The 15,115-nt window shown below is 46.5% G+C and overlaps 1 protein-coding gene across 4 annotated transcripts in view; it reads right to left on the bottom strand.

Moving 5' to 3' along the window:
• Positions 1-901: 901 nt before the first annotated feature.
• The window catches only part of DGKA (diacylglycerol kinase alpha), an 81,030-nt gene continuing 66,816 nt past the window's right edge, over positions 902-15,115 (bottom strand). For all 4 annotated transcript variants that reach the window (XM_053375252.1, XM_053375254.1, XM_053375253.1 and 1 more), the window contains 13 exons: positions 13,857-13,955; positions 12,268-12,360; positions 10,523-10,596; positions 9,841-9,915; positions 9,507-9,592; positions 9,196-9,285; positions 8,086-8,246; positions 7,621-7,685; positions 6,929-7,019; positions 4,982-5,180; positions 3,227-3,347; positions 1,840-1,900; positions 902-1,141 (listed from right to left, as the gene is read on the bottom strand). In XM_053375252.1, the coding sequence (XP_053231227.1) occupies positions 1,043-1,141; positions 1,840-1,900; positions 3,227-3,347; positions 4,982-5,180; positions 6,929-7,019; positions 7,621-7,685; positions 8,086-8,246; positions 9,196-9,285; positions 9,507-9,592; positions 9,841-9,915; positions 10,523-10,596; positions 12,268-12,360; positions 13,857-13,955 (1,314 nt within the window). In that variant the 3' untranslated portion in view covers positions 902-1,042. The remainder of the gene's footprint in view (positions 1,142-1,839; positions 1,901-3,226; positions 3,348-4,981; positions 5,181-6,928; positions 7,020-7,620; positions 7,686-8,085; positions 8,247-9,195; positions 9,286-9,506; positions 9,593-9,840; positions 9,916-10,522; positions 10,597-12,267; positions 12,361-13,856; positions 13,956-15,115) is intronic.

Here is a 15,115-nt window from a genome sequence, read left to right as displayed (position 1 = left end):
TCCATTTAACAAAGAAAGAGAAAAACCCAACAACAGGCTAGTATGTTTGAGAAGTGCTAGCAAATGCCATCTAGTTAATTTCACCACTCCACTGACTCGTAGGAGACAGAGGAGGAGCAGCAGGTCTTCCTAACAAGCGAGAGAGAAGGAGCAGCAGGTCTTCTAAGAGCCACATTCCTAACAGAGCCCAGTTTTCCGTCCTTTCTTCCCAACAGGTTTTTAAAAGCTACCATTGCATGATCCGGGCTGGTACCACAGAAGCAGTAACATCGCTTTCGGGTACTTTCACATGTGCGCAAACACACATACTCCACCCCCCCCTTTCCCAAACCTCAAAAGTAAGCCACGGCACACCTCATCTTTTGGGAAATAGCCAACACAGAACCATTTTAAATTCGGGGGCTCCACGATGTCCCAGGCTTTCATGTCTGCCTGTAACCAAAGAAACCAGCTACAAGAACAGGACAACCACCACCATCCAAGCCCAACTCTTTATTACTACGCTGAGGCACTTCTGAGAACGCTAAGTGGAGGACTTGGAATGGAGTTGCAATAAATAAAAGGGGGCGGAGGGGAGGGGCGGGAAAGGCGAGCCGGTGCCGCCACAGTCTTTCAGTAGTAACCTTGAGTGCAAGGGGTAACAACCTACAAGGAACAGAACCGGAAGGGCAAGAGCAGACAATTTACAGGGCCTTTTGAGTGGTCAGTGAAGGAGGATTTGGCACCCACACAATTTGGGGTAAGGGCAGGCAGCCCACAAGGGACAACGCCCGATGGCAGGGGTATTGCAATGGCTCTCCCACCCCGGTCCAGGGAATTGGCAACGTCGATCTGTGTGGCAGAAGCAAAGGCCCTGTGGCTGCAGCTGCCCACCCGCTTTGCCACGTACCAGGCAGCAAGAAACCTTGTTCAACTGTTTGTGTTTGGTGGTGGTGATAGAGAGCAGGGCTTCCCCCCATGGTGCAAGAGCATTGGGCATCCCGACAACAGGCCTCCAGCTGCATCACCGTGGCTTCTGATAGACCCAGAAGCGCTTTTTCTTTTAGGGCTCCTGCGGTCCCTTCTTCAAGCCGAAAAAGCTGGAGGATCGGGGAGGTGGAGCGATGAGCATTGGGGCTTGGTTCTTGTGGGTTATTTTGATCTGGAAACACAGGAAAACAGGGTGCGGCAACACTTAAGAAGGACTCTATTAACATGCCATAGTGCCCCTGCAATGGTAGAGCAAAGCAATGGCTGCATCCCTTTTTCGACCCAGCAAAACATAGCATCCATATCAGTGAAAGAAGTACAAAGCATCTCAGGTCCCATAACCCAACAGGCTCCGCATCTCAGGAACTAATGTACAGCAGCTTTGGGATTTGCCTTACGCTGGCGCGATCTGTATCGGTGAGGTGAGAGAAGCAGCTTCCTGACTAGGCAGCTTCAGAAAGGGGTCCTGATTCCCCCAAAGCATGCCCACCTGTGACGTCAGGCGTGGGCAGGTAAAGGAACAATTGGTAGCCTTAAAGGGTGCTCGCAAATAGTCCTTGGTGAGTGGGGCTTGTAAAAATTTGGTGCCATTGCGATTGGAACTCCTGAGTGCAGCTGATCCCTGCCAAAAGCAAGGGTTGCAATCAGAGCCAATGAGCTGATCTGTGCTGACTGTAACCCCCAGTGGGACTGGCTAGAGGCATCCATCTTAGCAGCGCAGCTTGACTTCAATCAGGCGGCAAAGGGAAATGCTTCTCCTAACATCATGCTTGCATCAGGTGACTGACAGGTGAACAGCCTCTTCCACTGGACAAATGTGGTCCATGGGGGTGAGGAATCCAGTTCTCCAGCCCTGTACTAGGTGCTTACCGTGCATGGGGCTTGCATCCAGGGCTCTCCATCAATCTGCATGGGGAGATGCTTGAAGGTTCTGCAGAAGCACACAGAGAGGGAATGGTGAGCAGATGCTAACATGGAAACATGAGACACAGACTTCTGCAGGTGAGTGGCTGCGTCTCATGATGGATTTTCTGCTTCAGCCTGCCTATACTACTAAGCATTTACAAGTGGGCCTTGCAACAATATGTTGCAGTAGGCAGTCCTGTCCTGTTATAAAGTCAAGAGTTGGAAGGGACCCTGAGGATCATCTAGTCCAACCCCCTGCAATGCAGGAATATGCAGCTGTCCCATACAGGGATTGAACCTGCAACCTTGGCATTATGGGCACCATGCTCTAACCAACTGAAGTGTCCAGTGTTCCTGTTCACTGATTTAATCAATCAGCGATGCCCTCTTTCAAAATTCACTCCACTCTATTCCGCCACCCTCTCAGTTTTATGATTTCTCCCACCAAGCATGCTCAGGTTGTTCCCCCATCAGGTTTCCCCTCCTAAATATTTTGCATACTTCTGCAAATCTTAAAAGCTCTCACCCTTCCTTATTGTGTGTGTGTGTGTGTGTGTGTGTGTGTGTGTGTGTGTGTGTGTGTGTGATGCCATTTTGGCAGCATAGGCAACAGCACTCACAGCATGAGCATTGGGAATAAGAAGGAATAAAACAGCTCTTTTCCGTTCAAAACACTTCACATGCATTATTGGAGCAATCGTTATCACAGCCCTGTAAGGTAGTCCAGTACTATTATGACCATATTGCAGACGTGGGGCTGAGGTTGAGAGAGAGTGGTTTGCCTAAGATCGCTCTCACACTATACCATACCCTATGAAACACTACAGGCAACCTCCCATTCACGTGGGGGTTGCGTTCTAGGTCACAGTGCGCTTGCATGAAATCAGAGACCCGCTGGAAAAACCAAGCGCTCTGCCTCGTCCCCATTCTGCCCTTTTAGTGATGTCTTTATGACATCCAGGTTCGGCGCTGTTCACCTGTGCTTGGTCGCACCTAAAGCAGGAGTTGCTTGTACAGTGCTGCAGGCTCAGCCTAGGAATGCATCTCGAGTGAAGGGCTTAAATAATTGCTGATAGAATTTCATTCTGCGCACAAAAGGGCCACCATCGTTACTTCACATGCTCCGGAGCCAAGTCCTTGGGCTGAATCCCGGCACTAATTAAGCCGTGGACACCCCTTTTGCTCGTTATCGCTCACTCTGCCAATGACCATGTATCTGGTACCCTTTGGGAAGGGCGGAAGGAAGTTGCCCAGCAACCCGGCATCTTTCTTTCCCTTAGGACATGTGAGGGTCACAATGGCAACTGCAAGAGAAGGAGAAGCCCCGTCGCAGACCAACCACCTAACTCACCGCAGTGTGATCTCGGAGCACTTGGCCAGGCGTTTGCCCGCGCTCTTCAGTCCCGTGTAAATCTGTCCCATCTCTAAGACGCCTTCCAGGCCCACCACCTCCATCCGCCGGTCACTTAGGTCTAGGTGAGAAATAGCAAGGGGGAGGAGGAGGAGAAGAGGAGAATATTGGAAGTTTTGCCCATATCTACTTACGACGACAACAACAACAACTTTATTATTTATACCCCGCCCATCTGGCTGGGTTTTACCCAGCCGCTTTGGGCAGCTTCCACCACATATAAAAAGCTAAGACATCAAACATTAAATATGGAGTGGCCACCGAGACCACATAACACTAGTCCTGAAAGACCTACATTGACTCCCAGTACGTTTCCAAGCACAATTCAAAGTGTTGGTGCTGACCTTGAAAGCCCTAAACAGCCTCAGCCCAGTATACCTGAAGGAGCATCTCCACCCCTATCGTTCAGCCCGGACACTGAGGTCCAGCACCAAGGGCCTTCTGGTGGTTCCCTCGCTGTGAAAAGCCAAGTTACAGGGAACCAGGCAGAGGGCCTTCTCGGTAGTGGCGCCCGCCCTGTGGATGTCAAGGAAATAAACAACTATCTGACTTTTAGAAGACATCTGAAGGCAGCCCTGTTTAGGGAAGGTTTTAATGTTTAATGTTTTATTGTGTTTTTACTATTCTGTTGGGAGCTGCCCAGGGTGGCTGGGGAGGCCCGGCCAGATGGGCAGGGTATAAATAATAAATTTATTATTATTACTTCTACTACTACTACTACTGCTTCCCGAAACAGGGCAGCCTACAGTTGTCTTTAAAAGTTGTGTAGTTCTTTGCTTCCTTGACATCTGGTGGGAGGGTGTTCCACAGGGCAGGTGCCACTACCAAGAAGGCCTTCTGCCTGGTTCCCTGTAACTTCACTTCTCGCAGAAAGGGAACCGCTAGAAGGCCCTCAGAGCTGGACTTACAACTGCTTTCCCTAGCCAAACCCTCCCTGTGTGATGTTCTCTCTTTAAAAAATTATTTTATTTTATTAACATATAAAACACACATATAAACATTTACACAATACATGTACACAACACACTACCTTATTTTCATAACATAAAACATACCTACATTACTCTATATAATACCTACTTATACTGTACATATCAACATACCTACACTCCTACCCCACACGGACACCCACCAAGTGACTTGACTTCCAGCCGTTCTTGTTACGCTACTTTATTTTTCCAACTAGCTTAAACGCATTTCATTATTTATTTAATCTCTCCTTCTATCTTAACTTTACTCTGCTTTCACTCTAATCATTTTCTGGATTCACTCAGTATCTGTCAGAAATTCTACTTTTTCCACATAAATTTTGATGTATTCCTTAAAGATAGCCCACTCCTTATTCACTTTTTGTACCATATCTCCTCTTATACTCCCTGTTAGTTCGGCAACATGGAAGTATTCCATCACTTTAGATAACCAATCTGTTTTAGTCGGGATGCTGCTGTGTTTCCATTTTTTGGCAACCAGTAACCTTGCCGCCGTAGTTGCATACATAAATATTGGTCTGACCCTGTGCGATGTTCTCAGGAGTGTCAGCAATATCACAAGCCTGCCTGCCACCTGTGCAGCATCACTCCATTCCTCATTCATGGTCACAACAATTCACATCTGCTCTCACTTTCCACATCCGCTGCTGCCTAAAGCAGCCCAACCCACCTGAGCCCAGCTGCTGCCCCTTCTTCCTCAGCTCACCTTGTACACAGTTCTTCAGAGTTTCGGCATCACTGATGACCTGGGGCTGTGCGGCTCCCCCTGCTGTGCTTCGTGCCGCCGCCTCCCCCAAAGGTCTTTTGGTCTCACCCCAGAGGTTGGAGCCGCCGTGCATGCTGGGAATGTTGAGGACTGCTACTCCGGAAAGTGCTCCGCTGAGGTCAATAGGCTGCCCACAGCACTTGGGGTGGGGAAAGGAATGTGGGGGGGAAAGTTAGCATCACTCATAGATACAGATATAGGGATATAGATCTAGTGTGTGTTCTTTATTATTTGATGTAGAGGATGCAGTAACTGCAAAAACATAACAAATGCATATACATTCATATAATTTCTCATATATATGTGTGTGTGTGTGTGTGTGTGTGTGTGCGTGAGAGAGAGAGAGAGAGAGAGAGAGAGAGAGAGAGAGAGAGGGACACAGCTACAAATACCAATATTATAAATATCATAATCCAATAACCAATTTACCGCTTAGAGAAACTTGTATAGATATTTATAAATATATTTATTTCTATCTAATCTTCATTTTATTTTTTATAAAAGTATCATAGAAATATCAAAGCAGTTGGCAGAGTAAAAGCATGAATCATAAATCATATGACACAACCCCTATAAAATGAATTCAATAGAGAAGGACGGCACATCATATTTAAAATTTCCTCTCTCTTGCTTACAATCGCTCATCAAGAGAGATAACTGACATTTATTTTATTATTATTAATAAATAATAATAATAATAATAATAATAATAATATACCACCCATCCGGCTGGGTTTCTCCAGCCACTCTGGGTTGCTTATAGCATATATAAAAACATAATAAAACATAAAAGATTTTTAAAAATAATGTCTTATACCAACTATAAATAAACTAATAAATCAATAGAAACTAATAATAATAATTTTACAGTTATACCAACATTAAGACAACCACCAACCCCAACCCAATGAAAACAAAACAGAGGAACCCAAATTAAAACTGTTTAAAACATTTTAGCCAGCTGCCCCAACCCACAAGTTGTTCAAGCAATGTCCCTTTAAATGCCACCCCTGCAGCACTGAGGTAAGGGTTAAGTTCTAGATCCAGCCTTGACCAGCAGATAATAGGGTAGAGAGAAAAACAACAACAACAACATTATGAAGCTATCAAGAGAAGAGTAGTTTTTTTCCATGGGTCACTTTCAGACTGTCAGTATTTTCCAGGAGAGATTCAGTCACATATCATAAATTGAGGTTTGCACAATGAAAAGGAATTAAAGTGATAATGGTGCAACAAAACGTCTTTTTTTTAAAGGACTTTGTTTTATTAGAAAATGCACCAAAACGTGGCTGGTAAATGCACCAAAAAGTGTGGGATCATGACCAATCAAGCAAATCAGAACAAATGCTTGGTAAGCAGTGCAACTGAGCAAATCAAGACGAATTCTCGAAAGGCCCATGGAAAGGTGACAGAGGGAGAAGTGGTGGTGCTTATTTTTAAAATGAAAAGTGCTGTAGCTCAAGCCTGCTTGGCAGTCCCCCTCGTCCAATGCAGAAGTCGGAATGTCAAATGTGTAGCGGGTCCCAAGCTGCTTCTGGCAACTCAGTGAGGAGTGCACCCGTGCTCAGAGACAACATTGTTCCTAAGTCCTGGTGTTCACAAGAATACCAAGTATCTTTTGGAGTCTGACTTAACCTTAGGGTCCATCCACATTCCCCTTTGTTCCATGATTTCTAGACACAAGTCTGAGAGGTTTACCTGGGAAAACTTGTGGCTTACTGCCGAATCATAACAAACGTCGATCTTTTTTTTTTTGCGGACTGACGTTTGCTCTGATTCACCAGTAATCTGCAGCAGAGATCATTGCAAAGGACAGAAAAGGCAACTCTCATCTTTCACAGTTGCAGCACAGCTGTTCGACTTGAGCGCCACAAGGGGGAACCTCACCTCGACAGACAGGCACTCCTTGAGCTTTTTGCATGTGGCAAAGATGGTCTCCGATGTAGCAAACTCAAAATACCAGAGCTTGTTCTTCATCCTGGTTCAGGGGAAAAGGGGGTGCGAAACAAAAAAACGAAAAGCATGTGGCTGGGTTCAGTTTCTCCCAGGAAGGCCTCAGCCAAACACATCCACCTGCAGGACTTGCCAGCAGCATCAGATTTAGGGCGGTGCAGGAGGTTCCACCGCATGGGAGCAAAACTGAGAAGATCCATAACTGAGAAGATCCATTTGGGGCTGCCAAATTTTGACCTTGCTCAGGGCACCATATTACCAACGATTACCAATGTTGCCAGCCTAGACTGCCCCTCTCAAGAGCATCCTCTTTTACTACCCAACTACTCCATGGCCCAAACCACCTTCTCCTTAGAACCAACTGCTTTCTCGGCCACATGGCAGCCCCATACCACCCACAGATGCTTCCCAGGGAGAGACAGAAAAGCACCAACAGTGTGCCAAAGAGGCCAGGGACCAAAAAGCCCCTTCCTCCCCACAGGCAGAGGTTCCTATGCATGAATAAGGAGACTCAAGTGCCAGATCAGACTGGCTACACAGGGGAAGACAGCCATGATTCTGGAGCAGAGGATTCTGGGTAGATACAGTGCCCAAGGGAAGGTGCTCCCCAACCGTACTGCGCTAACCTGCTGTTAAATTTCTCCGGGTATTTCTCCCTCATGACATGGAATCGGTGGGCAATGGAGGCATCCTGGAGAAAGGGTGAGTGAGAAAGACAGAGTCAGAAATAAGAGGGGGTGTCATGGAGGTGGAGAGGGAACAATGTGATGGGAGGAGATGTCCCACACAGCTTCTTCCAAAGTACCCTCCCACCGCCTGCCACCTCTCAGCTCCCCAGTCCCCTCTCCATCCCCCGCTTCCAGTCCTTCTCAACTTTCTGCTATGTCCTGTATCCCTCTTGCTTGAAACCTCCTGCCCCCTTCTCTGCAGTCTCCTGCCACTGACTTCAGTGGCACCAGAATAGCAACAGCTCAGAAGACCGCAAAACCTCCCGTAGTAGAGAGAGAATATGCACCCTCCACAGGCTTGAAGAGGAGGGCTGTCCTTCAGTGCCGCTCCTTGGTATTTTCACTTGCCCCTTTCATACTTACTACCCCAATGGAGAAATAGTTGTTGATGATCTCGTAGGGGACGGGGTCCCCTTTCTCATCAGGGTTGTCGGGCGTCACCTGGACTGACCAACGATCCATCTGCAGGATGCTGCTTGCCTCAATGTCTTTAAGGATCTTCACTAGGTTCTCGCCGTCATAACCTGGACAGAAATTTATGCATTAGAGACTGAGGAGGGAGGGAGTAGGCTTGTGATTTTTAAAATTTTGTAAGTGTGAACTCTGGTAATAAGCTCCACTCCCCCACCTTGGCCAGACAGTCTTAGTCTAGTAATCAAATCAAGATGAGAGGAGCACGAAACCAGGCAACCTCAAGCTGCTTTTCCAGTGCTTTCCTTTCTCCAGTACTAGGACTAATTCCCATGCTAGAATGTTTGGGTTGCTACTATTTAAGGGAAAGATTAAGCCACAACAGAAAGCACTTTTGTTATGGAGCCAAGATCTGTCAGAGGCTTTTTATAAAATGCAGCTTTATTTTATACATGCTGCTGTGCTTAGCTTTCCAGTCATATGCTGGAGTTCAGGGTAAGGTACATGGGGTGATCCTCACAACAACCATGTGCGGTAGACAACGCAAATTACTTTGTGGCCAGGCAGGAATCTGAACCCAGGTTGTCCTAGCCCCAGGGGAAGAACTATATGCTATCACATTACTGTTTATGAGTTATTGCTATATCAGCTATGTACTGAATGTTTTCAACACAAAACTGCAGAGGCGGAGGTTTTGCTTTTGAAAGAGACAAAGAGAGAGGGGGAGGGGGAGAGGGAGAGGGAGAAAGAAAGAAAGAAAGAAAGAAAGAAAGGGAACGTAAGAGAAATTGGACAGCACAAGATTCATACCCAGGGTCTAAAACCCCAGGAGAAATATCAGGAGACTCTGTACACTCACTTGTTCAGCTAACCTGCCTGACATCAGGGCACCTTCCTTGCTGTTATTAATGGACCCACTGGTCAAATTCAGGGCTGTGGGAGAAATCTACATGGCTAAATGGTCTTAGCTGGGACAAGGAAACAATATCGTCTCTAGTGGGTCACCTGGTCTGATTCCAGGTGATTAGCAGCATGAGATGGAGACCAACTGGTGTTACTCACCTCCTCCCCAGCGAAGGCAGCGGGCCAGATCATTGCCAGTTCCCAGGGGCAACACAGCCACGGGAGGCCGACTTGGTAGGTTGGCTTTGTCTAAAAAGAGAATGAAAACCGATCTTTTCTTTATAACATGGAGTGGCAACATTAGCGACGCTAGCAGACAACCCCAGTTGTTAGGATGATGGGTACATCATTGGCCCTTTTAAAGCAACTAGCAGTTATCGTGTTGACACAAAAACGGAGGTTTTGGATTGGCCCTTTATCCACACCAGACTGTGGAAAAGGAAAACCTTTAAAGTGTCTCAAAGACCTACCAATGGCATCCAAGATCCAGCCGACTGTGCCGTCACCACCGCAAACCAGGATACGGAAATCTGGCACATCCCGGAAGAAGTTCAGCCTGGAAGAAAAAAGGTGCATACAATTAAGTTTTAGCCACAGGTTCCATAGCTGCCTCTCAGTCCTGATCACAAGCCACCTATAGATAAGAGCACAAAATTCCTCCAGCTGTGCTCGTTCACACACACACACACACACACCATTTCCCACCAGCAACCTGCTTTATCCTTCAAGAGATGTGAAACATGGGCATCTACTGTCACAACAGGAAGACACAATTGACACGCACTGAAGGTCACAGCAACTCACCCAGGTCCGGGCCCCCCCTTCAATAAATTGTAGACCTGCCGTGGATTGAGGAGGTACTGAAATTTCCGCAGCACCCTGCCAATAAGATGGGGGGGAAAGATAGCCAATCAGAAACCACCTTAGTCAAGTTTGTAATATGCTTTGCAGGAGAAACCAAGTTTGTGGGACATGCTTGCAAATGATGGGGTCTCGTAGATTAAGGGATGGTCAGCTAGTGTCCCACTGACCAGATCTGGAGCCCCAAGCAATTTTAACAAGCTCCTGGCAGCCTTGCCAAATGCGAATTGTATAAATGATTACCCAGAGTTTTTCTGGCAATTAGAAGTGGGCGGGGGAGTTTCCATGTTGTAAGAGATATATTCTGCTGGGATTGTCTATAGAACCTCAGACAAAAAACTCATAAAAAATAAACTGCATCTAACCACCCAAAAGCAAAACTGATATGGACCATAAGACACACATCCTAGAAAAAAGAATGGTGTGGTACAGTGTGTCAGTGCATCTGGCTCTTAATCAGAAGGTTGGTGGTTCGTGTCCACCCAGGGATGGCTGTGGGCAGGATTCCTGCATTGCAGGGGTTGGACTAGATGGTCCTTGGAATCCCATTCCAGCTCTACAGTTCTATGAGTCTAACCTCCCCTGCCCCACCACCTTTATGCTTCAGACCCCATTCCCCTCTCACCTCTCTCCCTGCTTCCCACCACTCTTGGGATTGACAAAGACAAGCAAGGGGTGAGTGTCAGGCACCGGGATGATCTGCGGAAAGACGGATGGAAAGGGTTTTTGGAGAGCAGCTTGGCCAATGATCAAATTCGCTTTTCCACTCCTGCTAACAAGCAAACAGCACTGTAGGTTCAGCAGCACAGGAAGGGATGGAGAAACAGGCATGTAGATGTGGCTGGGTACAGCTGAAATTGATGGGATGCGGGTGGCGCTGTGGTCTAAACCACTAAGCCTAGGGCTTGCCGATCAGAAGGTCAGCAGTTCAAATCCCCATGACGGGGTGATCTCCCATTGCTCGGTCCCAGCTCCTGCCAACCTAGCAGTTCGAAAGCACACCAGTGCAAGTAGATAAATAGGTACCGCTCCAGTGGGAAGGTAAACGGTGTTTCCATGTGATGCTCTGGTTTTGCCAGAAGTGGCTTAGTCATGCTGGCCACATGACCTGGAAAAACTGTCTGCGGACAAACGTCGGCTCCCTTGGCCAGTAAAATGAGATGAGCGCCGCAACCCCAGAGTAGGTCACAACTGGACCTAACTGTCAGGGGTCTTTACAGCTGAAATCACCCCTAACCACCCACCTCTTCCCTTTGCTATAAGCGTGGCTTCCAGAGAGGTCTATGGAGAGCCATACATATAGCTCTTAGGTTCACCATGGGCCTGTACACACGTGGCAATTTTAAACCAGCTTAAACTGTCATAGTTGTTCTTCCTATCCCTTAATATATTGGGGTGGTTTTGTTTTTTGTGTTTTATAATCCTGAAGGGTCTATGGATCGTTTGCAATTATTCTGCAGCACCCTGCACTAAGCAATCATACCCAGAGTCCCTGGAGGAAAGCCACAGCAGTCAGAACTAGTTTAGGGTTACAATGCAATTGAGCCCTCTGACCCAGCAAGTCTTCTGCTTCAGCAAACAGCAGCTGCTGAGGATTTGAGTGGGTGACCTCCATGCATGGTTCAAAATCAGTTTGAGCTTAAGCTGTGTTAAAAAAAACAAACCCTAAAACCCTGCACTGACCGTACCGTATATTCAGTACAGTGGTACTTCGGGTTACAGACGCTTCAGGTTACAAACTCCGCTAACCCAGATTAATGATGATTATAGACAAATAAGAGAGGATTTGCTGTACTCAAATATTTTGTGGATAGGTTATAACAAGGTACAAAGAATCATAGCAGAAATTGGAACTTGTACAGTTTATGTGTGGGGAGAACAGATTACAGTGGTACCTCAGGTTACATACGCTTCAGGTTACAGACTCCGCTAACCCAGAAATAGTACCTTAGGTTAAGAACTTTGCTTCAGGATGAGAGCAGAAATTGTGCTCTGGCGGCGCGGCGGCAGCGGGAGGCCCCATTAGCTAAAGTGGTGCTTCAGGTTAAGAACAGTTTCAGGTTAAGAACGGACCTCCGGAACGAATTAAGTACTTAACCCGAGGTACCACTGTATATTCTCTCACTGGTATTACCAAATTTCACACATGGCACAAACAGCATGAGAGGGACTTCAATGTGCTTCAGCTTGACGGCAAGGGATGTTTTAAGTATTAACTAACCTCCCTCTCCTGCCAACTTCCTGGGTTATTTGTAACTAACATGAATACGGAAGGCATTGCTCAGACTAGCACAGGACCTCAGCGCCAACAGGGTATCAACAGTAAGTGGGGACCTGGCAACACCCTCCTTCCAGTTTCCCCAGGCTCACCCGCAGTGCCTGTCCCTCAGGGGTGGTGAAGGGCTGAGCTGGCTCTTCTGAAGGGGTCCCACAGACTCCGTTCTTCTGACTGTTCTGTCGCTCCTGGGACACAGAAAGGGGCAAGAATCAGCAGGGGAAGTAGCACCACAACAGCTCTAAGGCTGTTGCTGGGATGAAAACCATTGGGGTCAAATGCCCAAGGAAGGCTCGCCACAAACAAACATGCAAGCGCCAAGAGGATGGGTACATTTCTAAGACCTGCAGCTTGCTCCTCCTCTTCCTTCAACACCTACTTAATGTGCTCCCTGTGTGCATTCTCCTGTACTATCTCCAGAGCAAAAGCAGATTCTGAGGATTATATGCATGTGCCAGAAATGTGGTGATATGTACTTTACAGTAGACTTCAGTGCTGAAATTATGCCATCTTGTCTTAAACTGGACCATATCAACAGCAGCTTTTGGTCTAGTCAATTTCACTCCCGAGGCAAACTTTAAAAATCATCTTAAATACACAGAGCATTGCAGAGGGGCAGAGTTAACATTTTCTCTAAACCCCATACCTTTACGTAGTAATACTACTACTACTTAATACTGTTGTTGTTGTTATTGTTAATTTGTACCCCACCCATCTGACTGGGTACCCTTTCACATACTAAGCATACATAGAAATATACATATTTAAAAACCTTTAAAAAAATAGTTCCAAAATTACTTCAGTGCTTAGGGGCTGAAGAAGAAATGCTGTATGCAGAATGGGCATTCTCAACAATAGGACTTGCACCCAGATATAAACACAATCTATTGCAGCCGCAATGATTTCTAAGGGTGTGATTTAGTGCTTTAGCTGGAAGCAGAATGAGAACTTACAAAACTGCTTGATCAGATACTATGGTAGGACACAAGAAAGAACTTACATTATGGGCAGTGAATGCTCTCTCGCACTGCCTCCAAATCTTTTTTTTTATTATTTTAAATATTTTATTAAGGATTTTCTTGTTTTACAGAAGTAAGAGTAATGCCTCGTATTTTTCTTCCATGTAACATTTTTACAAATCCGTTTCATTTGTTGAGGCATTAGAGGGAGAAGAAAAAAAAAGAAAGAAAAAAGAAAGGGGGGGTGGAGGGAGGGAAGATGGATGGGGGTGGGGTCGGGTGGCGATGTTTCTATTATGCTTAATGTATGTAGAGTTTGGTGTCAGCGTTGCTTGTGTTATTCACTTGTGTTCCTTTGGTGGTGAGAGAGGTTGGGGTTGGCCTAGGGTGTGATTGTTTGCTTGTGATTGGCTGTAGTGATCTTTGTTTTCGTGTGTGAGTGAGGTGGGTGGGTGTTTTGGATCAGGTTAGCCATATTGATTTGTATGCTGTTGGTGGATTATTGTCATTGTCTTGTTGGGCTGGGCACTGCCTCCAAATCTTTTAAAAACAATAGTGAGCAGGCTGCATCAATGGGCTTCAGAAGAGAACTCTCTTTCCTGTCATTTGTGTCCACCTTGACAGCTATGATTCCAACTCTATTATTCTGTGCATAGGTGTTGTGGGGGGTGTACACATGTGCAAACATTTTGTGTATAATCCATGTGTTTCAATAAGCCACTCACCAGCACAACAGGGTAGATTGCTGAAGGTGGCAGGATATGATCTCTGAGGACCCCGCAATCACAAGCTGAAGGCATAAGAGACATGCACTCGTCATGGATCTAGAGAGAGATTTTACACACACACACAAAAGTTTATTCTGAGTTCCGACCTGCAAAATGCAAAAGCCTCGAATGCAATCTCTTCCTTTTACCTAGAACACCAGTTCAAGAACAGCATTTGTGATTTTGCTCTCTGAACCATGAAGCAAGACAAAAATGATGGTCGCTTTTAACTGATGAAATGAGAGTTCTGCCTACATATAAAACACACACAAAAATCACTTAGCAGAATATCTATACAAATAACATGGCACGCTATGCCAGGAAGGCATAAACCAGTCAGGCTTTATTAGGCCACAGGACAGTCCTCCACCTCCGTTGTTGCTTTCACCTCCCACCTTTTCACAGGCTCCCTCGAGAAATGCTCCTCCTCCACACAACTCCTCTACTCCACCAATCCTCTGCTGCCCTTTGCAGATCTTGCTGTGCCTATGCAGGGAACAGCCTTAGCTTAGTTGTAGAGCACCTGCAGGTTCCCCACAGCCTCTCCGGGTAGGGCTGGGAATGCCCCCTGCAAAAACCCTGGAGAGCCACTGCCTAACAGTTTTTAGGCAACACGGAGTTAAAACCGACAAATGGTCTGACTCAGTATGATGGACTCAAGGGCATCCTGATCAAATTTGCAGATGACACCCAACTGGGAGGGGTGGCTAACACCCCAGAGGACAGGATCACACTTCAAAACGACCTTGACAGATTGGAGAACTGGGCCAAAACAAACAAGATGAATTTTAACAGTGAGAAATGTAAAGTATTGCACTTGGGCAAAAAAAATGAGAGGCACAAATACAAGATGGGTGACACCTGGCTTGAGAGCAGTACATGTGAAAAGGATCTAGGAGTCTTGGTTGACCACAAACTTGACATGAGCCAACAGTGTGACGTGGCAGCTAAAAAAGCCAATGCAATTCTGGGCTGCATCAATAGGAGTATAGCATCTAGATCAAGGGAAGTAATAGTGCCACTGTATTCTGCTCTGGTCAGACCTCACCTGGAGTACTGTGTCCAGTTCTGGGCACCACAGTTCAAGAAGGACACTGACAAACTGGAACGTGTCCAGAGGAGGGCAACCAAAATGGTCAAAGGTCTGGAAATGATGCCTTATGAGGAACGGCTAAGGGAGCTGGGCATGTTTAGCCTGGAGAAGAGGAGGTTAAGGG

This window comes from Podarcis raffonei, chromosome 2 (assembly GCF_027172205.1).
Source record: "Podarcis raffonei isolate rPodRaf1 chromosome 2, rPodRaf1.pri, whole genome shotgun sequence".
In the NCBI taxonomy this organism is placed as follows: domain Eukaryota; kingdom Metazoa; phylum Chordata; class Lepidosauria; order Squamata; family Lacertidae; genus Podarcis; species Podarcis raffonei.
This window is presented reverse-complemented; position numbering and strand designations above follow the sequence as displayed.